Here is a 27,924-nt window from a genome sequence, read left to right as displayed (position 1 = left end):
ATAAATCATTAAGATGTTTTAATTCTAGTAAAAAAAAAAAAAAAAAAAGAAAAAGAAAAAGATTCATACACGTCCCCTTAAGACAAAAATAATAAAATTACAAAAGCTGTTTAAAACATGTCAATGCTAAAATACACAGTTATGACTCAGTTTCATAAATAACAATAAAATACCTGCTACAGTAATGAAAGATAAGCCTTTTAGGGGGCATAAAGGACATAATTTAAAACTAAAATATCAGTGGTTTCTTGATGGTAAAACATTTTACTTACTAGCTGGAATACAATTATTTGTGAATGAATAGGTATTGTGATAGGGGGAAATAATCATTTATTTTGGGTGATACATAACATTACCTTCATAGAGTCAAACTGAATGCTTTAGGAACACAGGATTACAGCAGCTCATAATCAGCTACAGGAACTCGTACAGAATTTTGTGCTGAAACAGGCCAATTTCAGATGTAATTCAAGGTGAAATTATTCAATGAACATGGAATTTATAGATTATGGATGATGTGTTTTTACTGAACTCAATGTGCACTGAAAAATTAGAGAGCGACATGCAACGAAGCAACACCAGGGGGCAATATGGGAAAATGTACCAGCCACACTGCCCAGAGAAAGATCCAAACCACATACATGCACTGTAGTACATGAGTTCAGGGTGTTCAGATGAGAGGTATTAAATGCAACCAATGATGAATTCTCTTCACACCATTAAACACTCAGAGCTTGTTCAAAGACATTTGGATAACAATACAACATAACAACAGAGAAAATGTGATAGGATCTAGCTCTGCTGATTGTCTGAGATCACATAAAATGTGTTAGAAGAGGTCCGTTTTGTTTCCACTACAGAGAGAAATTGTAAAGATGAGATCTTCCTGAGAATGGCTGTTTGTTCCACATCAGCTCTAGACTGGTGCCTGCACTGATGTTGCTTTACGTCAATAGTTTGGCCCTTTGCTGTAAGGATCCCGCCTCATCATGCTACCATAGCACATGGATGGATCACACACCCCAGGCTGACCAGGGATGCCAGGATTACCACTTTTACCCTCTGCCCCGTTTAGACCAGAGGTTCCAGGCTGACCTGGAGGACCTGGCTTACCGTATCCCTGGGGACCCATTGGACCTGTAGAAATAAAACCCATGATCACTTCAAAAGGTGACATTGAACATGAGACATCTGTTATATCTCTCAGCCAATTAGAGTACATGTGACTTTCTTAAATTAAGAAAAACTTTGATAATACTCAAATTGCTCACCTGGAGGCCCAGGTGGCCCTTGGTCTCCAAATGTGGTTCGACCAGGGCTCCCCTTCTCACCATTGAAACCTGGATCTCCTATGAACACAAGTGCCTTTGTGAGAACATACTGCAAAATAGCTTTGATAACATATTGATAATTTGATGCTGGTTTTACCTTTAATCCCATTAATACCAGGGTGCCCCGGCAGACCAGGACGACCTGGCTGTCCTCTGGACCCAGACAGACCAGGAAGACCCCTGATGCCCTGGGGCCCAGCTGAACCTGGCACACCTGGTGATCCAGGCCGACTGTGGCATCTGGTACAGCTACTCTGCTGGTGGCTCAGCATTAGCAAAGGCAACTCAGCTAGGATGATAGACAATGAAAATATTTCAGATATGTGTTGAGAACACACATAAACATGTCAAGAGTTGGACACAAGATACTCACACTGAATAATGTCTCTGCAAATTTGACGAATGTGCACATCAGATATTTCACTCGCCTGTAATAAAAAGTGATTGATTGCATGGATTTTCACTGAATGCCAATATGTCAGTCAAAAACAGATATAACATCATAATAAAAATGCTTTAAAAAGAATAATAGTCATCTGTATGACACATACAGATCTGCCTTCAGGTCCAGGTGGGCCAGTAGGACCAGCGCCTCCCCTTAGCCCCTGGGGGCCAGATGGGCCTGTGTTACCCGGCTGTCCAGGCGGCCCCACTTGACCTTGTTGACCTCTCTGACCCGTATCCCCTGTTGTCCCTTTCTGGCAAAAATACAAGCCCAGTGTTAGCAGTATACACAATATTTCAGTTTGGCTGCAGGTCATGACCCATTCAGCTTGACATACCTCTCCTTTAAGTCCAGTTGGACCAGTTGAGCCCTGTCAATCAAAATCAGGATAAGTAATTAAAAATTAGAAAGCAAAATGTGTTATTCTGATTATATAAAAATTTCAATACAGATGTTTGAGGAATGGCAAAATACTATCAAAACTACTTGGAACATTTGAAATGAGTCAGACATAATTCACCCATCAAAAATCAAGACCTTGAGTTTTGACCATCTGTAAATATTAAACACCAGCAATAGGCTAAACAGCATACAGTGGCTAAATGTGTTGGAAAAATGATGGTAATTTGTGTCAAATAGGCCATGCCTTTGAGAACTTGGCCACAATTATGGAAAAGCGTGTGGAAGATTAATTATAAATATGTACCAAATCTGGTGAAGATTGGATTTGCACGAAGATGTTTTACAATACAATAAAAATGAAATGGCAGAAAATCATTATACATAAAAATGGCTGTACTTTATAAGAATAGATTAAACGTATTGGACCAAGGAATCCAGGAGGAAAATAGTATAATCAAGCCTCACTGTTCAAGAGTTATGTGTGAAAATTTGAAGTGCTTCAAAAATAGCCACATGGTGGCGCTAACCACATTTAAGACCAATAAGTTCTTCTTTGGCCCATGACCTGACTTCTCATGAAGTCTCATGAACTATTCTTAGCTGTGCTGATATCTAACAGACAAACAGACAGATAAGTTCAGCTAAATCTTAGCTTTGGAAAATGTTTGAACAATGTGACACCTGTGCTTTAAAATATATTTTTTCTTTTCTTTTCTTTTCTTTTCTTTTCATGAACTAGAAACTTGCATTTGATTAAAAAAATGTGCATTTTTAATTTGAATAAATAGAAATGCAACTTTTTTTATTGGCAATATCTTAGTGATTCAGTATTTATTTGCCTGTTTTTGTTTTTTTAGTATACAAATGTGTCATATTAAGCATGAGCGATATACTGTGTATTTTTACTGGTGCCGATTTGATTGTATACGTTCAACATAAAACAGAACACATTAAATTAAACTTACATGATTCCCTGGCCGACCATGCTCTCCTTTTTCACCATTCATTCCCTGGTGAGAAAATAATCAGATTAACCAAATGAAAGCAAACACAATCAGTGTTTTAGATGTGAACATGCATTCAAAGCATGACATAACTGGCATTTAAAGCAGAGTGCACTATAAAACATGATTAAATATAACATATTAACACCAATTTAATGTGATTTTATGATATAAAAACCTTTCCTGGGTTAATTCTCTGAATAACACAGTAGATTTTATTTTCATGGCATGAAATTAATGCAATTTGATGAAATGGGGCGAACAATGTTTGAAGTCAATAGAACAGCAAATATGCAGTTATACTTCCAAAAGGCTCAATAACATGCAATGATAAATTAAGTTGTATTGTCACTGGATTAAAAAATATATATAGTCAAATTACATAAAGACTATATTTCTCCACCAACAGTGGTACATTACTTACAAACTCACTACAGTGTTGAATAGCTACAATATTTAATCTTAAACAATTATTGGATAAATTCCATAAGGTGACTCACAGAATCATAATGATTAGTTTTTGTCAGTGTGTAGCTGGTTATGTTTTTCCATGTGTTCTGTTTTCATGTGTTTTCTACCTTTTCTGGTGCCAAACCAAAATATAACTCTCAGTAATGGTGATAAATTACACTCGCTGTGATTCAAATATACTCTCAGTCCATTATTATTATGTTATATTGGCATTACAGAGGTCAACATGATCATAGCATTATCTGTGTGTGACTAATTAAGTGTTTGCAGCAGTGTAATTTTGTCTCAAACCTTACCATCTCTCCTCTTTCACCTGTATGTCCTTTTTGACCCTGAAAAAGACATGGATAATACCTCAAACACAGAGTCCAAATGCTTTACTGGAAATAAGATAGCATCATAACATGTCTTGATGCTTGGGGCTACAGAGAAAACTAAACTCACCTTGTTTAAATGTCTTTTATTCAAAATGACACGCAACGATTAAATTGTCCAGAAAAACAACTACAGTTCTTGTCTTATAAACATTGAGTCATTATTGGAGGAGAGGAGTCTGAATAAATATAAGTACACATTGATTATATAATTGTTTAACCCTGACTTGTCAACAACATTTTCTTATAATCAATAATCATATATCTTTAAAGATGTCAACTGGATACAGCCGAAGAGACGAAGAGACAGTACCGGCAGAGACAATCACAGAGGAAATACCTTGCTGCCCTTCAGGCCTGTCATGCCCGGGTGCCCTGGCTGACCTGCTTGTCCTGGTTCCCCTGCTCTTCCCTGGGAAAGCATTCAGTTAAATATGAAAACAAAGGAACACACTGTAACCATTGTCGATAAACAGTTGTTGAATATTCACTTGCAGTTTTAATGATAAATGACGACAGTATTTTAAATTAGGGATAATGTCGCCAGGTTCACATTAAGATAAATTCAGTATCAACATACCGCAGGCCCTGCTGTCCCATGTGTACCTGGACTTCCACTTTCGCCTTTAGTCCCCTTGATTAGGAAATAAAACACGTCTTATATTACAGAAAACATACAATGAATCAGCATCCACATTATATCACTGACTGGATTGTAGTTGGAATTTTCACTCTCTTATTGTAATTCATTTTCACTGAAGCATGCTTTCATGAGGTTTTGGTGTATTGAAGCTTAAAGTTTGATTATGTCTAGTCGTATGCTTTCTTTTCCATCCAGTTGAACAAGCCTCAGTAATTGCAGTCTGAAGCTCAGCCATAAAATCAAAGTATTGCCTGCCTGTCCATAAACTAGGTTTTGACTTGTGTGCCATTCACCCAATACACACTGGCTTGTTAAAGGCGGATCAGCTAATGAAAAGTGATTAGGAGACAGTGCGTCCAGACCAAACAAGCACACACTGCTTACATTTCCACCAAAATTCCACTGACGAAAGCAATAAGACCGGATCATTGCTTAATTTAGCACTGCTGCCAGGCCAAGAGATCGTCACTTTTGCTGAAATGTCTTTTAGAATAACAGTGACCAAACAAAACACGTAATGCTGCTGACCCAAGAGGCTTTCTTTATGTATTCTTTAGTAAGAAATGGCTTTGGAAGGGACTGTCATGTGACGTCATGCTGTCCAGGTCCGCCTGCAAATGTTGGCAGCAGGTTAACTGTATTACATTGTGCTTGTGGTCAACTTAAATTATGACATGGCTCATCCTGCAACTTGTTGGTTGCTCATGCCAGCTTTTGAGCTGATCTGTACAGTTGACTTTTCTGGGTTGCAGTTTCAAATTGTGCAGCTAAACAGAGTGGACAATCTCATGTGAGGAGTAAACTGGATAATATAAGTCACATAGCCATTCATTTTTTCTCTCACAGCCCCAGTGATGGAAAGTGTACAAATGAACACTTTTTATGTAGTGTACAGTTTGCTCATTTTGGAGGCTGTGTTGCATCTTATTTATGTCTCGTGGTAAGATGAAATTCAGCCATTGTTTCTGCAAACGGCATTGCACACAGCCATTTGAAGAAGCTGGAAGTGACTTTTCATGCAGGCATTAATGATTACCTTGAGTCCACTTGGTCCTTTTACACCAGGTACACCAGGCAAACCCATCTCACCCTGCAGGAGAGTGAGAAAATCATTTTTGTTCAATATTAACACATTGAACCTGTTAATAAATGGTCATAAGTTATCAACTCACAGGTGGTCCAGTCAATCCTTTGAAGCCCCTTAGTCCAGGCAAACCAGGCTCCCCCTTAGAGAAGAAACATATCAGTCAAACATAATCACAAAGAGTGATGCAAAAATCATTGCTCAGTTTCTCTTATACATATTAAGGAGCTTGTTACCAAAGCAGGGGCTCACCTTTTGTCCATTCACACCTTCTGTTCCTGATAAGCCAGGCATACCCTAGGACCAACAAAAGAGATTCACTGTAGTGCAGATCATCACTATATTTAAGAATGGCAACAAAAACAAAAAAAAACTTGCATGCTAAATTTAGGTACACTATATAATCAAGATCATGGAAATTGAATTGTTTGGAATGGTTTTCCCTTTTCTATTAAGAAGGTCTGTGTGATGTCTTCATATTTTGGTCTACTGTATGCATTACTCATTTACTGTCAAAGGTTAAAATGATATAACAGAAGTCGCATTTTTAATAGGGTGCTTCTGAACTGAATCTAAAAACAGTGTGAAGAACGAGACGTTCCAGTTTCATTTCTGTCATAATGACTTCACTGTGTCAGTGACAATTGAAGCCAAATGTTCTATAAAGGCAACTGATTGAACTAAGATTAGGCTAGCTGTAGACAGCAAGAGTGGAGAAACATGGTTTTCAATTTTTTGAGGCTAGATTATGTCTAATGATACATTTCTAAATATAATCACTATAAAACATAGTGTTCCATTTTATTCATTTGAACTACAAGGCTTTTTACAATAGTAGAGCACTGTTTTCATTACCATGTCAAATGGTATGCTCTTTAGATGCTGCAAAAGGGCTTTGCAAATATTTTATTTGCTGGTTCTTGCAATAAGGAAAGTAATTGATATTTAAAATACACTGAGGAAAAAAAGAAAGCAAATACAAATGTATTAAAAAAAATACTGAATACATTAGAAGTCAACACATACAGCAGAATTACCCTGGAAAGCCTCTTTAGTTTTTTTTGTTTGAGTTTATTTTCTTCTGAGATAAATGGTTGCAGATGCTTAGTGGTTGCCTCAGACTTAAGTTTTTGGTAGCACATGAGCTAAGTTTTCAGGCAGACAGACAGTTAGAGCTGCCTGAACATGTACAACCAACATATAGGTGAAGAAATCTGTGTTGCAGCCTAGCACTGAAGTGCTAAGTGCATCTTGTTTAACTTGAGGAAATGCAGTACTAATCCTGTATTTTCTTTGACACATTGCTAACTCTATTGTTCTTGTGGAGGAAAATAGCTAACAGCCTTGTGGAGCAACTGAGTCATCTTTTGTAGACCCATCACAAACTTTTGGACGACACTTACAACCATGATCATTGGGGTGGTTGCCCAGTTGAAACACTTTCTTCCTAAAACAGATTTGCCAGAGCACCACAACATTCCCTCGATGAGTTACTTTCACTGCCTTCAATTATAGCCTTAGCTTGCTTGTTACATAACAGGGTTACCCTGGGATGAACTACAGGGGAAATACCCCTACATTTCTGGCTGCCAGGGGTGCTCTCTGTCCTTGTGACAGTATGTTAACACACTGCAGTCTTAGTACAGTAAAAACATAATGCATGCAAATCTGTGTGTTCTATCAAACCAACTATTGTATTTGTCTAATTTCCCTCTTCTGTTGCTGATTATTATTGTCTGTGACAAACCTTAAACTGTTGTATTTTAAGTACCACACACACACACACACACACACACACACACACACACACACACACACACACACACACACACACACACACACACACACACACACACACACACACACACACACACACACACACACACACACAAATGTGTAGATGCTTTGCTCAAAAGTCAAAATCTTAACAAGAACTTATATTGTAGTAATTGATTGCACATTTCATTTGATATTTTGCATTGAAACCTCTTGGAGTCCAAGTAATGATTTAAGCCAATGCCTGAAGCGCAGGCAATCTACAAAATATCAAACATGTTTAATGAGTACTGTCTGTGTTATGACTTACAGGGTGGCCTTGCCTTCCATCAGCACCAGGGATACCACTGGCCCCCACTTCTCCCTTCATACATTGGAGAAAAAAATAATGGTAAAGGGACAGATGACAAGCTATAAATAGGAGAAACACACATGAGCAGGAAGACACAAGTAATAATGACCTCAAAGCAATAAAATTATACTATTCAAATACAAAAACAGCTAAACTAAAAGCACACTAAACAGAACAGCTCAGCTTTTTGATTATAAACACATTTTATTTTCATCCAGATTGATAGTTATGAGATCTGACAAGTACTCATATATTTTACATTTAATAAGGAGTTCATTAAATAGTCATCAATCTAAGAACATTGAAGAACTTTTATGTTTATGAAAGTTGTCAAATAGGGTTTGGAAAAAGACAAGGGGGACACCAGCTCCGTATGACTACATTTGCATGTTTTGCCAAACATCAACAACAGCACTTTTGGGAACAGCTAAATCTTTTAAGAATGTGCCTCTTATCCAACCTCATTCCTCTATTATTCCCCTAATCCCTGAAAGAGCTTTGTAACATACTGTTCTGTATTGTCACTACAAACAGACCTTTTGACCAGGCCGCCCCAGTAATCCATCCTTTCCATCCCTCCCAGGTAGACCCTGGAAGGAGAGAAAGAGATTTTCACACATTATCATAATCACACATGAGGTCTGGACATATTTCTAAATTGTTTGACACCTACGGGTTCTCCTGGATATCCTGATGGCCCAGGAGGTCCCACACTTCCTTTTTCTCCCTGAAAATAACATTCAACCCAATTAAAATTACTATATTTTCTTGTGTCATGATCAGTGACTCAGTCAGTTTTTCACCATTAGGATTGCCTACATCCTCACCATTTGGCCATCTTTTCCTGGCAACCCTGCCGTCCCTGGGGATCCTACTGAGCCCTGAGAACAGAAAAAAAGATTTCGAAAGATCGTGAGAAGTGATGTAAAAATAACTCTTGTATTTCATGCTATTTCGAAGCTGGCCTTGCTTAGGTCAACTTTCCAGTCACGATCACAATATATGTACAGTATTAGAATCTCATCACTCATTGAAATATCCTTGTTTCTAATATAGAGAAAATAGTTTGTTAAACTCTTAAACAAGTCTCTGTCAGTCAGATGAGGAGAGACAAGAGCACCTCACAGACACTACCCATTCTCAACTGTGCAGTCAGTGCTTGGTGTTAGTCAGCAGTGGTATTTTTTTCGAGTAGAGAAAATTAATTTAGATATTTGGACTGAAACATAAGGGAGTGACATGTTTCATTACATCATTCTGGTATTTTGAGAGTTGAACTGGATGACCTAAAACAGAACGCTTTTTAAGTACTGTATCTGCAGAATTTTGCCAAAACATGGAGGAATGATGCGTCACTGCATTTTCACATTTTTGGGAGGGAAAACAACATAGATTTGGAAACAGCTGGGACATTACTGCATCTGCTTTTCGCAGATTTTGCACTCTATCATTGAAAATTATACTAATCAACTCATGAAGGAAAAAATTACTTTACAACTTAACTAAATGACATTTATTACTGATTGGCTCAGGGACATTTGTGAATGACATTTTTACTGTGGACTTGACTGTATTTGGATGCATTCCCCCATAAAACTGTATTTAAAAAGAGAAGCAACTCAGTTCTTTAAGTTAAATACTCATGTTGGCATGCTGATGTTAAGCAGGTATATTGTCTAATATGTTCATTGTCTTAATGTAGCATGTTACAACATTTACTAATTAGCATAAACAAGTACCAACGACTCATAAAAACAGTTTTGCAGGGTCATAAAACAAAACATTGGACAAAATGAGAGCTCTACTTGAGTGTATTTAATGAAAAGTCAAAGGTGGGTGGTCGCTAAGGTTATAACAATTCATAGAGGTTGGGGCATGAGTGTCTGAACCAATGTCATGATAATCAATCCGATAGTCGTTGAGAAATTTAGGAATCATGAATAAACCATGAATTTTAACATTTTGTGCCATTCCATCTAATAGGCTGAGATGCTGAGATATCTAACAGGATATGTGGTAGCCATGATGAAAAATCAAGGATCACCAAAGTTATTTTGGGACCATAAATGTCTTTACAGGATTTTATGGCAATCCTTCTGATAGTTGTTGAGATATATCAGTCTGGACCAAAGTGGTGAACTGACCAATCCCTAGAGTCATGCAGCTAGCATGGAGCCTGTAAGAAAGGCTTGGAGTTTTCTTCACCTTCTTCTGGTCAACACTACTATTTAGTTTGCCAGAAGGGTTAAGAGCAACACCTCTGGGATTAACATGGAAGCCAAATGGACTGTACTTATATATCGCTTTTCTAGTCGTTATGACCACTCAAAGTGCTTTTACACTACATCTCATTCACCCATTCACACACATTCATACACTGATGGCAGGGGCTACCATGCAGTGCTCATCAGAGGGAAACTAACACACACCGTTACCCAAGGACATATTGACATGTGGACTGGAGAAGCTGGGAATCGTACGGCCAATTTTACAATTGGTGGACGACCGCTCTACCTCCTGAGCCACAGCCGCCCCAAACAGCTTGTGTTTGTGCTCTTCAACTTTATGAGCGACAGTGTATAAACATGTTCACCCCAAGAGCAAGAAAAAAAAATCAAAGTCACACCTGTTTGCCAGAAAGAACAATTTTCTCTGTTGATCAAAGCTAAGGAGGTAATTATATAGTAAATGAACTACATACTGTAGATCAATAGCACAGACTAGATGCGCCCACATAATTAGCGATGAAATATCCTGTCAAACATGATTAATGACTGTGGTCATGAACACCTATCACAGACTGAATACACAAACATAGCCACTTTTATTGGAAGTTGCTAACAGTCCTTCTTCCTCATGTGTCCTTGAATCATGTTCTTCTGTCTTAATACAACAGACTCATGTTTCTGTTCACCAGATCCTGTGCCAGGAAAATAAAACTACTATATGTCCATGGGTGGTCTTTCAATATTGGAAAAATTTGGAAAGTTAAATGTAAATGTGTTTTGTATGTGTGGAGAGAAGGTAGTGTGAATATCTAACTTAAAGTGAAGCTTAAGTGGCTTTCTACTGTTTTCTAATGGTTGAAGACATCTTCGTCCTTGTTTTGTTTTGCATGAAGGACCTTTGACTTTCCTTGAGAGCTAACACCTCTTGACTCAGACTTGAGGAAAATGTAATTAAGTCTAAAGTTTTGGAGTCTTTTCACTTGGCGTCAACAAGAAATCATTTAAAAGCTGAATGCCAAATGGATAAAGTTTGAATGTGAGCAAAAGGCAACTGAGCCCTTTACTGTTTCACATAAAAGTGGTGCTTTACATACCGTTTTAGAAATGTAGGGGGTCATTTTATTGATCCATTTATTGCCGTTATTCAAGTTGTTTTTGGATCAGATGTGCTGGTTTAATGGCACAGTGATGTGTAAAAAGTGACTCATTTTAGTAGATGTTGAGATCAAACACTTTTTCAGTGTATTGTGAGTGTCTGTGTGTGACATGTCTCGCCTGACTGTAAAAGTATTTTACTGATTGACGTAATGTCTTGAAACCGCTCTTGTTTGGTTGGCACAAGAGGGAACATGGCCTCTAGAGGATGATGGTTTTATAGGTAGATATAGTTAGATTACAGGTAATTTTGAGCTCAACTTGACCACATTTAACTAGTTTCAGGAAAATATTGAGCACTTAATGTACCCAGATCACATCAAATGGGATCCACAAATAGCTAAATGAACTTTTTTGTGTTACTAAGTTTATGCACAAGTGCTGTATAACTGGAAATTAGATAGATACAGTAAATCCTCTTGATCATTAACAGGACAGGCGCCAATAATACTTGGCTCTTCGTGTTTTTGCCTGGCCAAAACCCAAAGTATTTGACTTAATCAAAGAAAGTTAAAAAGACAGTCCAAGCACTAGTAAAAACTTAATTTGATACATCCTGGACTTGTGAGTAAAACAATTGGGCAGATGTTATAGCAGACCTTTCTCCAGGTGCAGACGTGTCTGTGTCCAGCTGAGAAAATTTTCAAAATGACAATAACTGCTTGAATTGTTCTCTACTTCAGCCAACTGGCCAAGCATGATGATTGCAACGTAGGATGATATGACAGACGTGATGTAGTTTAGAGAAGATGCATTATGTCACTGTACTTCAAAATAACGCTGATAGCAAAAAGTTGTTTAGATGAACATCAAAGTGATCAGAGAAAAAAAAAAATTCTAGACAAAGCTGTAGGACTGTCAGGCTTTTGCTTGTGTGCCGTGCCTGTGGTTGATGTCTTTCTACTACTGCTGGATCACTTAGGCACTGCTTACTTTTATTTGACACTGCATTTTTCCGAGGAATACTGGCAGATTCCCTTAAAGAGTCTCCATTTTGTGTGGGTTATTGTATCAGTTTGACCTGATGTGAGCAGCCGACACGTTTCAGCTCACAGGTGCTTTCTCTTTTTGGCTCGCATGTGTTTGGCTTCTTCAGCATTGTTAAATATCCTGACAGCTAATACTAACATGCGGCACCAACTGTATTGAGTCTAATCACATATGTAAATTTTCTAGTCTGTGTGACTGCACAGTGGAAGAGGCAATCATCCACCCAGAGTAAGGCAACACATACTGTGGGCTGGCCGGCCTTCAGATCGTGTACTGATTTCAGAACATCTGGATACTTTGAATCAGTTTTGCTGTCACTGAAGGCTTCTGTGTAGAGATTTTTGTCCTACTATTGTGAGGCTGAGTTGACAGGTTTTATATGGTAAAAGAAAATTAATCCAAGATGTATTTATGTGCCTGCTATATAAAAGAATATTGCAGCAGGTGGTGTACACTGCATCCAGGTTGGTCTCACTGAATGAGATTTTATTTCAATTTGATGGCCTCTAGTGTTGGATATTATATGATCCTCACTGTGATAACTAATTTATATGTATCTGAGGTTATTAAAATGCAGTGGCGACTAAAAAGTGATGTGTACATGTTGCTTTGATTCCTGTACCTTCACATCTTTTCTTTGGACCTGCAACTCATATTTGAACTGGGAAGCCAAGGAGCAGGGGTGGATGCAAGTGAGGGTTAAAGCACAACCAACAGTGAAAAGACATACCATAACTCTGGCTCCTTAAAAATAAAGACTGTTTGAGCTTTTTAAGGAAAGGGCAGAACTAAAGTCAGGAACTATGAACACTTTTTAAAAGTCTCTGATGGCCCTCATGCTCTCTTTGCAAAGTGCTCTTGTCCTGCAGCATAGAAAGTTGTATTTTTTACCCTCTCGAGGGAACTGGCTTTATATTCATAACATATGGTTACCAGAGTGATTGATGCAACAATGTTCAAACGGTTCAAGTTGATGTGTCTAGCAGGGATTTCCTGTTAATCCTACACTTTATCTCATAAAAAGAAGATTTACTCTCAGTAATTCAATGTGGGTTTTGTATTTTTTGACTATCACACGTTTGTTCTACAGAAATCATTCTGTTTCATGCATTCTCATTTTGACTCATCTTCCATGCCTTAACTGAAGTTACAGAGGATCATGAAAAAGCATCTAAAATATGAACATTTTGACAAATACATTGTTTTATCTAGCAAAAACACAAGTGCCGTTGTTGAATAATCAATATCCTCACCTTCTCTCCTGGTTGTCCAGGTGAGCCTGGTAATCCAGGTATACCTCTCTCACCCTGAATGAAAAAAAATGCATTAAAAAAATAGGCTTTATAATGGTCACAATTTAGTACTGCACCATGATGATAAACCAATTGTGCCACAAATGTGCTTTTTGACCATCCTACCGAAACACCAGGCCTCCCTTGCTCTCCCTTGTACCCATCTGGCCCACGTGGACCCTGACAGAAGGAAGATGGGGGAAAATGTCCACACTTGATGCTTATTAGTGATTTAATGATACAGTAGATGAAATGATAATGATTTTACCTCTACTCCTGGAGGACCTGTCAGGCCTGGACTTCCTCTAATGCCAGGGATACCCTTAAATTGATTTTTTTTTTAACAAGAAAAAAAGATGGGAGATACATAAACCTGGTTAAACAGCTGCATCCTGCAACTGTGTGCATGTTCTCCGGATGAGTCTAGACTCTTAGAAAAATGAGTAAACAAGTATATTTAGCACTGTGTTTGAGCATTCGGAAGCAATCCGTTACCATACACAATTAACAAGCATAAATGTTCTGACTTAATGGATACATTAACTGAAGTGTGTTTTGGCATTTTCTGAGCTGCTGTTGTGAATATGCTGTAACAGTGTAGTGGTTATGTTCTGTATGTTTGTATATTGAACTATGTAGTACTCACAGGCTTACCATCAGCACCAGCAGGTCCAGGTTGACCAGGTTTGCCTGTGTTTCCTTGTTCCCCCTAAAGACAACAAAATGAGGTAATTTAATCATGTGTGTCAAGCAAGTTGTTTTACGTCTTTGTCAGTCGTACGCAGGCGCCAACCTCAGAGCAGCATAAATGAATAAATCAAAAACATGGTAACAATATGCCTTCTCAGGGGTAGAGTGTTGATTTAATTTATCTATAAACTGTGCCGAGTATGCTAGTTTCAGTAATCTTAGAGCACTATGTGGGGTTACAAGGACCATCTGCAAGCCAGCAACAGTCCCAGCATTTTGGATCTATTAGTAAATGTAGTAAAAGCGTACTGGTGACCTTATAAACACAAACATGCCCGAAACCATGTAGGTTTTATTAACAAAGAGTTTTGTTGCTAAGGTAATATCTCTCTGAGGTACTTGTGGAAAGGCTTTTATGACCGGCATTGTTTAATACCCTGTGATCAATAAAGACGGACATGTAGGTTTTATTCCTTATTTCAGTAAATTTCCATTTTACCCATTATTTATCTCAGACAGCGGTCTGGTTTGCTTTAGCAAACAGTGTAGTCCAACGGGATCTAACAGGACTAACCACAACTTACGCACTATGGCAAGCCTCAATTTGACTTACTGGAGAAAAGAGCCTATTTGGTGCATCCGTAATTCGTTAAACAGTAAGCAGAGATCAGCAGGTACGTGTGTATATTTGGATTGGAAAAGAGATAAAAGTGCTAAAACTTCCCACACAGCTCAGTTTCTTGCACAAAGGAAATCTTTGTTTATAGGCTGTAATGACTGCACTTGGTTTTGACCTATTGTTAAAGTGCAACCTCATGCGCTCATCACATAATTATGCAACGTGGAGAACAATATTCAGACACCACCTGGGAATTCAGCACATATTTCTTCAAGGCTATGCCATAAGAGGGAGAAAGTTTGTTCTCTGTCCCCCAACAGAAGCTGATTAGTGTCTTTGTCATTTCTATGTTTACACATAGTTAGTTATCTCCTTATACTTAATCTCCATCACTGTTTAAAGTAAATATTTAAACAACTGTCTGAACACTGGGGAGCTGGACAACACAGACTCGATTGTCAGTACATAGTGTGTTTTTGTGTGTGTATTTCTATTAATCACAGCGTGGGGACAATAATCACCTTATAGGGCATTCCATCTTATTTGGGCACAACAGGGTGGCCCCCATAGTTAATCATTCAATTTTACAGTTAAGCAGGAATGTAGTAGTTACTATTTAAGGTTAGGTAAGTCTCTAGGTAACACTTGAACATCAATTTGCCAAAGTGTGGGCGGAAAACTTTGCTCGTGACATTGTTTTTCGATTAAAAGAAAAAGAAAAAAAGAGAAGAAAAAATATTTGGAGTAACTGACCTTCATGCCTTGAAGTCCGGGAGCTCCAGGAGGACAAACACAAGGTTCTTGAGTTGGTTCAGTGTAATCAGGACTGTTTGAGCACTGTATAAACAAAACAAGACTCTTACTCAATAGGCAAGACATTAATTGCACATACAGAATTATGCATAGTGTACAGAATTATATACTTATCCAACACTAGTTGTAAATCATGTCTCTCCTTTCATAATATTGTTATTTGTATCAGTATAATGTTTGTTCATTTCACAAAATCCAATAAGAAATCTGAAACCCTGTTAATAGATTAAAAAAATAAATATAATGACCAATTTAATGTTATTTAATCTGTCTTTAGCTCTGAATATGATCAGATCTTTTTGGTGAAATATAACCTGTAAACTGGATTTCCTTTTTCTTTGAAATAAACTGGATTGAGATTATTATCATCTGATTCTCCATTAAAAAGGAGATTGATAACTGAACTTGGTTATTTGATCATAAATGAAGGCAGACAGGAGAGAGAGAGAGAGAGAGAGAGAGAGAGAGAGAGAGAGAGAGAGAGAGAGAGAGAGAGAGAGAGAGAGAGAGAGAGAGAGAGAGAGAGAGAGAGAGAGTTGGTACTTGGCAGACGTTTATGCTTCTCATCTTGTCTCTTTTGATATTTTTATCCAACAGCTTTGCATTAAAAACAGTAATTTGGCACTGGCTTTGTAGTTACAGCATTTTCCAAGCCAACATAACAATGGGCCACTGCTTCACAAACACAGTTAGAGCCAGCAGATAATAAAAAAAATACACTGAGTGCAAAATGTTTGAAGCAGAGCCATGGGTCCTCCTCCAACATATTATTTTATTCATAAACAGATGTGATTTCAAGTGAATTTCTGCTGAGTTTACACTCCTACAACAAAATACCACAGTTCACTTTACTGATGAAGTATACGACAAAAAAATTATTTAATGCCATGTAGTATAAGGCATGGAGTTAACTAGTGATGACATAGTGCGGTGTGTTTCAAAGTGAAAACAGATGTGGTTGGACAAGGTGAGAAGAAGTTATCTATGTTGCCTTTTGACTTAAAAACATCAAAAAACCATCCAGAGCCAAGAAGAATCTTGTACTTACGACTCCAGGTATTTCACATGCTGTCTCTCTGGTATTCTGCTCAGGGTCACAGTAGATGCGAAGTTTCTGAATTTCAAACTGAACAAAATGTAAAAAATGATCAAATTCATGTTAAAGAGAAAACTTCCACTGTTGTCTATTCCAAGCAAGCTAACAAAACAAACAAATGGTAATATGGGGGTAATTTGTAACATTTAGTTCAGTTTTATCAGTACTTTGCCACTTATTTATTGAAACTGCTATTGTATTACTGCCAAACTAAAAGAAAAGATAAGTGCCCAATTGGGCATGGAGCTACATGTTGCCAGACCTCCCTCAGTATTTGGAAATGTTCTGAAGCGACATGGCACTATTCTTCCATTAGAAAGCCTTTATTTGGTGTTTTGTTGATGTTGCTGTTAAAATGGCTCCAGAATGTCCCAAAGACTGTTTTTCTTCAGTTACCATGCGAGCAGAAAAATGACATGATTTATATTATTTCCAGCCTCGTGAAAAAATTTGTGCATCTGCGTGACTGGGGGCACTGATCAACCTACAGCAATATCGTCTACATTTTGTTAATCATTACAGTGACTTGTATTTAGGTTTAAACATGATAAAGTCTGACGGTTCATGCTAATGATTGTAATGTTATTCAAAATTATATTACACCCCATTCTGCTGTGGCTTTAAGGGTATAACAAATTGCTTCCACTTGTAAGTTTTTATACAGAGATGATACTTACAAGTATTATTCACTTTGTTCTTGGAACAATGGCTCAGTAAACACCATAACATTCACTTCAATTAAAGGATTATCTGCACTGCACAGACCTTCTCATATTGTTTCTCATTGCATGTAATGCTGTTTGTGAATAAATTATACTTTTCTTCCTTTATCATGCACAACTTGTTATACTTTATTTAAAATAAATGTTATTCCATTGGTCATACTTATGGCCAGAAATGTAACAATGCCCAACCTGCCCTAATTGCTGACATATGTGTCTAACACATTTTAAATGGTTGATTTGTGCTATTGTTTCATAAGAAAATGTGATACATCAAATTTGCAATTAGTATAAAAGAATGTATTGTGCAGAAAGCAGTTATTTTTCTTTTCCATAACTTTATTGCATTAAAATCTTTAATTAAGTTTGCATGGGTGCATTTGCATCAATGTTCAAGAAACAGCACGCTATATTATCTTCTGCAAAGAAAATTCCAACGTAGCACAATTATAATTTATTACAAATACAGCATTTTTGGCACAGATAGTGCCAACTGAGACAAATAAAACAAAGATTAATAAGACCTTGTGGATGAAAATACTCATTTTTCCCAAAGATTTATTATCCTCAGAGTTAAGCATGTCTCTGAGGAGGCAGCAATAAACTACATTTTGCTGTGTGATGCTGTTAAAGAAATACAGTATATCAGTAATGAATTTGCTCAGCTGCTCATTAAACAAATTGTTCCCTGTGTCTATAGCTAAGTTATCTTACTTTTGTATTTTTCCTCCCTCGACTCTGACTAAATGACGTAACCAAAAAACGTGTGCTTTCTGACAATAGAGTCGTTGATTTTGAACTTACTGGAGCTGTTGTTTCTTTACTGACATATTTTCCAACTTGGGTTTTTCCATTGATGAAAATGCCGACAGGGGGCTCCAAGGACAGAGTTTCAATTGCCAGGTCATCAACATAAAGAGTAACATCCTCTTCAGTGACCAGCAGTCGCAGCTGGTGCCATTTCTCATCAAATAGCTTATTTTGCCATAAAAAAAGAAGAACAGGAAATAGTCATTAAAACAATGGTACATCCTGGCAGTGTGCTGATAAAAGACAAAGAGAACAAGAAAAGAGTTAATGTGTATAGTAAATCTGGTTATATCTGGTTCCACAGCAGGAAGCAGGATGGACACTATGGATGTAACTGGGGCAATCTGATGAGTTTGAACCTGGGCAATACAAACGAATCAGAAGCATTTATTCAAATATTATGAACTTCCTAATGTAAACCACCAATGTGTGTGTGTGTGTGTGTGTGTGTGTGTGTGTGTGTGTGTGTGTGTGTGTGTGTGTGTGTGTGTGTGTGTGTGTGTGTGTGTGTGTGTGTGTGTGTGTGTGTGTGTGTGTGTGTGTGTGTGTGTGTGTGTGTGTGTACAGTCATCTGAGATACTTGGCTTGGGATGGTCAGGAAACAGTGATAGAAAAACTACCACGGGAGCCAACAGTAAATAACCTCAAATGATGTCTGTAAAAGTAAATCTTGATGTTGTAATAACATGCAATCCCACTTTGATTCATTTTTCACCTGTTTTTGGGATATCTATATACTATTTATACTATTTATACTACTATCTATATTTCTGGTAGGGCTGGGGTTCGATAGCATTTAGTCAAAATCCAATCCAGTATCAAATCTGAATTCTTTTTAATCTTTTATTGAATCGTATTATGTTTACCTTTCAACAACTGCAATTAACCATAGGCTAAAATAAAACTTATAGATGCTACGTCACCTTTTGTTGGCTGAGAATGAGGAAATACAACAATTTGGCAGCATATTTAATGTTCACAATCTGTACCTATAACCTGAAAATGAGATGAAAATCATATAAAATGTTAATCATGTGCATACCACATGTTCAAGAGCTGGAGACAACTGTACTTAATGAGGTACTTACAAGTTACTGACTTAGAACTATTGAGATGATAAAGTTAAAATGTTAATATGAATAAAGGTTTAATTCCGTTCTTAAATTGATGTGAGGCAATAAGGGAGTTCATTTCTCTGGTGCCACCAATCTATTGGTCCCTGTTGAAATACAAAAACACATCATCTATAGTACTTGTGGTCACACATTGGTCTCACAGTGTGATGTATCTTTTCATTCACAAACAATGCTCAGCTGAATACAGACACCAGAGAATAGTCAAACTCTCCACTGAAAAGGAGGCGAGATAAAAGTTTTGATATGACATTTGTTGGTAATGGAGATTAGCGAAATGTCCCTACTCGAAGTGACCTAATGTTGAGAGATATGGTCACCATAGGCTTACAAATAATAAATTCCATTAAGGGGAATATATACCTAGCATGTTGCAAATTACATTCAGGGGAGCAAACTTTTGCATCATTGCAAATTTTACTGACGTAAATGAGTCCAGTCGCAATTCATCTGATTTGCAAAAAAGTGCCACAAAGTAAGAGCTGATGCTGGACTGTTTTGAAGTGCATTGCGCATGTCGGGAAAGGAATGGTGCTTGAATGAAAGTTTTCCACCTGCTTTTCCCAGACGAATTTCCATTCTCTCTTCCCACAGTTTGTGCCTTAAAATAAATATAGTATTAAATCCAAATACAGCACCTTTAGTTAATGAGGAGAAACACAATTTGCTTTTAAGCGCCTAAAAGGGGGCTACAAAAGTCAAAGTATTTTATTTCCTACGAACAACCTTTTATGTACCTGCTGCAGCTATTAAGCTTCACTGCAGATAGACTATGTAGTCTGTCTTAAACCATTCAATTATATGGTAGTGCTGCCTTTCAAGGGCAGGGATATAACCTGTTATTTGCTCCTACTTGTACTTGCAAAGGTTACTGCAGGCTTACACATGCTATGTGAGAATAAGAGGATTATAGCTGATTGGTTATATGACAAGTATTGTGTGTGTGTTGCTGAAGAAAAATGCTTAAACCTTGAAGGTGCATTGGTTTAAAACATTTTGTTATCTCTAGTTACTTATCTAGTCTAATCTAGTCTAGAATCCTGGATCTGACATTTCCCACAAAGCAAGTAACCCAAACTGTGTTCAGTTCCTGTTGGAAATGTAAAGAAATCATTATGCAAATGTTATCGTAGGTTGTGTAGTATTCCTTACAATGCAAATACAATACTAATACAACATTTCCCTTGAAGTCTTTCTCAAACTAATAATAAAGGGTATTAACGTACCCTCGCTGTCTGTTGTGAAAATGTGACAGTTTGAGTTCCACTTGGTGAATCACTGGTTGTGGTGAACATGACGGTGCGGTCCACTCCATTTAAAGTCACTGCCATCTGAGGTCTTCCATCAACTGTCTGTATTCTCCACAAGTCCCAGTTCTCAATTGCCACTGATCCCTTATACCTCAGCGTGGACACAAACACATACGATGGAGGCAGGCCATCAGGAAAAAGTGTCCTGGATGTTCATATATGAAAGTTAGTCAACTCTGAATACACTGATGAAGAAGAAGAATGAAAGCATTGATTACCTTGTAGCTTCACTCAAGTCAACACGAGGTGTCACTTCATAGGCCTTAGTGCCATGATATGTCCCCTGTGTTTTCTTTGCTTTTTTGGCCAAATTTAAATGTAAGAGAATATCAAAGCCCTTCTCATCACGGGAATCTACAGGAATTCTTGTGGGACAGACAGTCTCTGCAGAAGACAAACATAGAACAAGTTATATTTGACGTCATAACATTTGAGTTCACTTCAACAGTTGGGATCAGCAGTTGCTTACCTTCACAAAGTTTCTGTCGTATGACCTGTATGATCCTGGAAATAGCTTTGTAGTCCTCAACAGAGAAGACATAAGTTGAAAATGGCCTGTTCGCAATGTCATTCAACTCAGCCGCTTCCGTTTCTGACCCAACACCAATCGCAAACAGAATTACTCCTTTTTTCCTTGCTGCCTCTGCTGCTTTCAAAACCTCATCTTGAGACTTCCCATCTGTAAGGACTACAGCTATTCTGGAAATGCCTGCTGGGCCGCGCTCAGAGAGGCCAAACAGTTTGTCTGTAGCAAACTTAATGGCGGTCCCTGTCCTTGTGTTTCCCCCCATGTACTCAATGGATTCCATGGCTTTGATGAGGTCTTTGTTAGAGAAGTGCTTCCCCAGAGGTATTTCTACTCTAGGGTCATCGCTGTATTGGACAACTCCAACCTGGGTAAACTTCTGTCCGATATTGAAGCTTGTGGTTATGTTGACTAGCCATCGCTTTACTATTTCAAAATTGACATCCTCGACACTCCATGAGCCATCTAGAATAAAGACCAAATCACATTGTGCAGTCCTACAACCTGAAGCAGACAAAAAATACAATATTAGCAGTGTAAAATAAATGATTCAATGTTTCAATAAATGATATCTACTTTGGTGGAAGATATTTACAGTGCATGAATTCACCTTTGCCACCTGTGACAGTTTAATGTATGGACAACATGCATAACAAAGTGTGAGAAAAATGAAGACAGAAGCACTCTTACTTCTTATTTCTTCATCTTGTGCTGCACTAAACAAATGGAGAAGCATGAAGCACAGGCATCTTAAGACAAAATGCATGGATGTCGCTTTGTAACCCATTATGCAGCAGTACCAAGTTCCAAATGTACACCTACAGGGAAAGGAAAAAACATGCTTTGTATTTCAGTAAAAAAAGAAAAGGACAATGCAAGCATTTGTGACATGTAGACCCCATGTTATTCTTGCCTTGACAGAAGTTAATACCTCAGACTTTATTTTCCATATTTGCTTGCCATTCTAATTCCTTCCACTTTGAAATAAAAAAACATCACAAATCTATCCTGCTACTGATCATTTTGAAATGTTACCTTGAGCAACATGTATTTTCTACGTCTACTGTCTGTGACCATGCTCTTAATCAGACTCTTCAACCTATACATTAGTTCAAACAACAATTCGAGTATGATTCTGTAGAAATCTCAGACCCTGGTCAAGCTGTCTCTTTAAATGATGCATCAAAGATGAACAAAGTGTGAGATGAAGCTGATCTGATGAAACTTTGTTAATGACTCATGGCATGACAGCAGGAAGTCCATACATGCATGCACAAAGTAAGATTGATTTATTTTAACTTTGTGACCTTTTCAGCATTCAGGTTAGTTATTCGATTTTGTTGGTTACATTTTACCACTGAACAAAGTATGTCCAGATTGAGGTATTTGATACTGATTTCAATTAATTATTTAGTGGAGATTAGTTGTTTTACAGTGGGAATGGATAGAAGTGTCTTAGAAATACTTGTTGCTGGGGGACATTCACCTTCAAATGTCATTTTTTTAGATGGCAGAAAGTATCTATAAGTTTGGAATCAATGCAGAGAAGTGTGCACATACAAACTGATTTGGTACATCATTGTAAATCAATGCACTTGGCAAGCCAAGCACAAGACATACAGGACAGTACATTGATTATTTGCGACCATAGTAACTGATGTGAATATTAAAGATAAAAGACAATCCTGAAAAAGGCCTCCAAGTACCAAAAAATGGAGAAAGATATAATACAGTTTTCCTTCTTTCTTTTTTTTTAAGACAATTTGGATATAAAATGTGAATTTCTTCCTTGAATTCCAATTTTCAAATACAAGCATACACATAGTGCAGTATATACTATATTATCTGTGCAAACCTTACATTGATATTGGTTGATTGCGAGTGTGGGTATGTCACTGGAGTTATCCAGTGCAATTCCCAGTAACAGCCACCATCTACCTCCCACTGCTGCCTCAGATGTCACTCCCTACAAATCCATAATTTACTTACTTGCACCACTAAGTACGCCCATCTTCCATCTTTCCAGTCCTGCTGCTCAGCTTCTACCGCCTTAGTACACCAAAGCATTTTCCTTTTAAGCCTCATCTACCACATCCTCACATGGCACTGTCAGCTTTACTAAGTAAACAATTCACTGGACCTCTGACCACAACTACACTTAAACTAGTGCTCACTATTTCCTGTGGGATTATCAACTGTTTCCTCAAATCTGTTGCAATTTGCCAATCTCTGGCCACCTCTGGCCTAGCAACAAAATGGCTGCCCAGGAAAGATTCACTCCCACACTTTTCCCTCTCATGGATAAAACCAATTGTAATATCTTCCTTCCCATCAACAGATGAAGTAATTTTAACCAGTTTCAAATGCTGCTACATCATTTACTGTAGTTATGTCACAAGTGGTGTCATTGGAGTAGGATTATTTTACACCAGAGTGTAGGCATGCCTGAACATACACGATAGGAAAGTGACATTTTGGAAAAATGCTGGCTAAACACTTGGCTTGTATCCATATTCCCTCCAGCTCTTCTTTTATATTTTTCTAAGTCATCCACCGTGTCAGCTCTGCTAAGACAACCTCCATTGTACTGATGTTTTGCCCTACAGCCATCTTTCCTTTACCTTACTGATTGACTCAATCCCTAGTGATTTCAAGCCTAAGGCTCCCAATCAGCTACAACAACATCACTACTGTATGGCTGAGTGCTGCATTTTGAAATATTTCTCGATGGGTTGAGTTTTAGGAGGCTAATACAGAAGGCACTATTCCTCTTTTTAGACTGCCAGTGTCATCTCAAATATTATTATTTTTTACATTTGAATGGGGAAGCAATTTCAGATTTACCTGTGGGTCCAAAATGACTTTCCTGTACAAAGCTATACTTCTGGGATTCAACTCAAAACAAACAGATTTCCAAATATATGAGTTTGTGTCCCAATCTAACCTTTACTTAAGGTGGTTGCCAGATTTGAATGATAGAATTCCCACATGTAGCCTAAATGATCTATCTGATCTAGATCTTACAACAAGTTCACACACAGAAACAACACAGCAGGTCTTTTGTACACTCCAAAACAACCCACATATTCCTGACCTAGTACTCCACTAGTGGGGTGAAGTGAAGGCAAACTTTATTTTTGTAAATTTAGACTCTGAAACAAGTTGGTATAGTTTCAAAGTCAGATACATTTCATGTTCCTCTTTTCATAGTGTTTTGAAAAAGTCATGCGTTGCATGGATTTGAGAAAATTACAAATGTCCTTAGTTTTAGCCACATTAGCAGTGTAGCTAAATGTCAATGCTGGTTAATTAATCACTTGGTCCAGACTGAAATATTTTAACTATAATAACATCAGAATTTAATAACACAATTTGACTTTCTACAGTACTTTGGTTTATGACCACATTTTTTGTGTCAGTTTGCAAACTTTAGCACGTTAACACATTAAACTGGGATGGTGAGCATGGCATTACCTCCTGAACACTATCATCGTGACCATGTTAGCATATGGCTGTTAGCATTTAGCTCTGTTGTACCTATGTTTAGCCACATGGTGTTGCTAGTGTGGCTGCAGCCTCTTAAGTCCTGTTCGGAAGATTTTTTGTATTACCAATACATCACTTATCAGCAAAACAAAAAAGTCATGGGTCATTTTAATCAATGAATGCTGCTGTTTTTCTGGTGAAGACTCAGATACTCTTGGTTATCAAGATGTTAAATTTTCCACCCACTCAGAAATGGCAAACAAATCCCAATGAAGCAATGTCAAGGCAAGTGCAACACATGACACAATGCTGGATTTGTCCTTTAACATCAACTAATGTCAAGTAAAAAAAATAAAAAGGCATGTTACATAAATGCATGCGGTATCATCAAATTAAGTTCTGAAAATTTTTAACTAATATTATTGCAAGTGCTGCAAACAACATGTAGCAGTATAGTGCAGTTTAATAATGGTTGCATGTCCATGCTCATGAAATTAGAGATGAAATGGGATTTTAAGTAGTGGCTTAAACAATGAGAGTCATATTTACACTTGGTGATAATGAGCTAGAGCTCCATTTGAGCCGACGGCAGACATTTGATTGTATGTTGTTTCTGTGGCTGCTCTATTAAATTATTTTTTACAGTGGTTTCAAGCACGTGAAAGAAACTGCTGACGTCCTGAAAGGAAGCAGTTGCAAATGAGGACCAGATATTACTCATATACTGTAAGAAGCAGGACTTGTGGAAGGAATTTGACCATACACCTTATTCTTAGCTCTTTCAGGACACGTAAAGGTCAACAAAACAGTGGCCAGGATGTAACCCTTGGCCCCCCCCCCAAATGCCTTTATTCTTGTGCAGCCAAAGAGGGGTCACGACTTTAACATGACAGCATTTTTCCACCATGTTAACACTGCATTGAAGTAATACAGTTGAACGAGGCATTAAGCTGCTGCAGTTGTGCAAGCCATTTTCTTCAGAATTTTCCCCACTAGAGAGCTGGAGGAGGTTGTTGGAAAACCCCCTCACTGGAAGGGTCCAGCCAGGATGACTTTCCCCTCGACTGACTTTCCCCAAACTGAGTATTTCTACACCTCTGCTTGAGCCACATGGAATTCATTTACACCATCAGACAGTGAAATTCCGGCTATGGACAGTGACCAAACACATGTAGTCATGATGAAGGGAAGCAACCTTCATCCAGGAATAAAAACGCAACATTACACATGCTGTGCTATAATGCCTAGAGACGAACTGCATGCATAATGTAGCAAAACTAACAGGTGCGCTTGTCTTGCATGTTAGTACTAGACCCCACTAATCTCAGATGTTCTTAGGCAAACACTGTGTAGCTACAAGTTGGTCATGGTGATGGAATGGAAGATCTGCAATGTCCAAATGCAAACTATTAAAGAATACCTACTTCAGAAGTTTAAAAAAAGACATCCTTGCCCTGAATACTAACTAACTAAACTAAAACTAACTAAAACATGACATGAACTCTGTGTTGAGTATTGTAAAGCCTGTACTCAACTTTTTGCTGCAATACTTTGCAAACTTAAGATTTATGTGAGTTATGGTTTAGTAGCAGTTTGGTTCCAGCTGAATATGATGTTCAGGAAGCTGCTGAACAAATGATTATGTTTCAGTTTTCGAGGGTGGGCGACTGAGTTATTACACAGATTGTGTCCACAGTATCCGACCACAGATTCAAATTTGACATTTTTTTATTTGCAGAAACTGTAATATCGTGTTTGAATTATTGGACTTAGTAAAGTAAAACATAAAATGTTCTTATGTTTAGATTCTGTAGTTTGTGTTATGTAACTGCAGGTTTCAACTCCACTTGCACTGTTGAAGTTATAGTTATCTGCTGTAAATTTGGCAAAAGGAAGTTGCTCCATTCCAGAAACAACAACTGCTGTTCAGCATGAACAGCACTTGCCAAGATCAGGGGAATTTATTGCTGCCAAATTCTTCAAGCAACAAGGGAAAGCCAAGCCCTATCAGTTGTTCCCCCGTAGAAAATTGTTCAACTAATCCCAAATGGTTAAATAATGTCTTGTAAACCACCAGATCGAAGGGGTCTTGTTTTAGACACTTTTAGATTCTTAAATATTTTTTGCACTAGTCACAAAAATGATTGTTCTTCATATGCTGTACATATAATGTTGACATCTGTCAAAATTGTATGACTACAATACATGTACTGTGGTGCACTAGACAAATGCCTGCACAGAGTCAAAAAATACGAAAGAAAAATCCATTTACGAGAAGTGAAATGGCCAGGAAAAAATGTTGAGATGATTCCATTCATTCTTTGCATGACAGTAGCGCAAACAAGGGACTGATAACTGAACTTAATGTCTTCAATATGCAACTGCTGCAGCACAGAGTAAAGGACACTAAAGTAAATGTTGACGCAGTGCTGGATTATTACAAACCTCAACAGTGTTACCGCATCATAACAAACTGCACATTGAAAAATAAATGATATGCACTAAAATCTGTCAATAGCTTCTGCAACTGAATGTGCAAAATCATCTTCCATAGAATCTGACAATCTAAAATTTGCTGTCTGATGATAAACGACATATGACACATGTATCTTCATGCATATAAATACCAAACATCTGTGTCTGCAAAACAGCATGTGTTAATGTCAGAAATACAGTAAACTCACAAAAATGACACAAATTAAGCAAAAAGTTACCGGTAAGTGTCCAAGCCCTTGAGTGAATTTCCGTTAATCCTCTCATTGAGAGCCAGTAATCAATACTGTTCACAGCCCTGGGTTTACAGAAACTGAATTTGTGGAGAAGTGCACATGTTTCTCTGGTGAATGAAAGCCTGCCCTTTCCAGCAGCTCCCTCTCCTCTGTTTCTGTCCTTCTTCTTCCTCTCCACCCCCCTCGCTCCGGACTTTTACTGGCCTACAGCCACCCTCAATTACCATGGATGGAAAGAGAAGCAGATAAGGAGAGCATGAAATAGTGAAACAGACAGCCCATCTCTGACAGTCCAAAAGGAAAATAATAGTAATGAGAGCAACCTCCTTCCAAATGTTAAGTTTTGGATCGTGTATGGGTTGCTAGTGGCATAACCAGAGAACATGGAGTTTTCTGGATGCAGGACAAGCACTGGGTCAGTATACTGAGACACACATAATGTA

The 27,924-nt window shown here is 37.8% G+C and overlaps 1 protein-coding gene across 3 annotated transcripts; it reads right to left on the bottom strand.

Moving 5' to 3' along the window:
- Positions 1-28: 28 nt before the first annotated feature.
- On the bottom strand, positions 29-27,635 carry col21a1 (collagen, type XXI, alpha 1). 3 transcript variants are annotated; one of them, XM_062430062.1, is made up of 29 exons: positions 27,467-27,635; positions 21,957-22,084; positions 21,210-21,770; positions 20,959-21,124; positions 20,657-20,885; positions 18,292-18,462; positions 16,718-16,795; positions 15,610-15,693; positions 14,194-14,256; positions 13,816-13,869; positions 13,674-13,727; positions 13,509-13,562; positions 8,710-8,763; positions 8,556-8,609; positions 8,419-8,472; positions 7,841-7,894; positions 6,007-6,051; positions 5,843-5,896; positions 5,707-5,760; positions 4,608-4,661; positions 4,368-4,439; positions 3,950-3,985; positions 3,144-3,188; positions 2,114-2,146; positions 1,883-2,029; positions 1,705-1,759; positions 1,429-1,620; positions 1,272-1,349; positions 29-1,137 (listed from the first exon to the last, which is right to left on the bottom strand). In XM_062430062.1, the coding sequence occupies exons 2-29, from the start codon at positions 22,051-22,053 to the stop codon at positions 950-952; spliced, it is 2,880 nt and encodes a 959-aa protein (XP_062286046.1). In that variant the 5' UTR covers positions 22,054-22,084; positions 27,467-27,635; the 3' UTR covers positions 29-949. The 3 variants fall into 3 exon arrangements, 2 of the variants coding, with proteins under 2 accessions (XP_062286046.1, XP_062286047.1); XR_009927011.1 differs by lacking the exons at positions 29-1,137; positions 1,272-1,349 and having other exon boundaries at positions 1,553-1,620; positions 1,883-2,025; XM_062430063.1 differs by lacking the exons at positions 29-1,137; positions 1,272-1,349 and having other exon boundaries at positions 1,486-1,759; positions 1,883-2,025.
- Positions 27,636-27,924: the final 289 nt, after the last annotated feature.

This window comes from Scomber scombrus, chromosome 12, assembly GCF_963691925.1.
Source record: "Scomber scombrus chromosome 12, fScoSco1.1, whole genome shotgun sequence".
Taxonomy (NCBI): Eukaryota; Metazoa; Chordata; class Actinopteri; order Scombriformes; family Scombridae; genus Scomber; species Scomber scombrus.
This window is presented reverse-complemented; position numbering and strand designations above follow the sequence as displayed.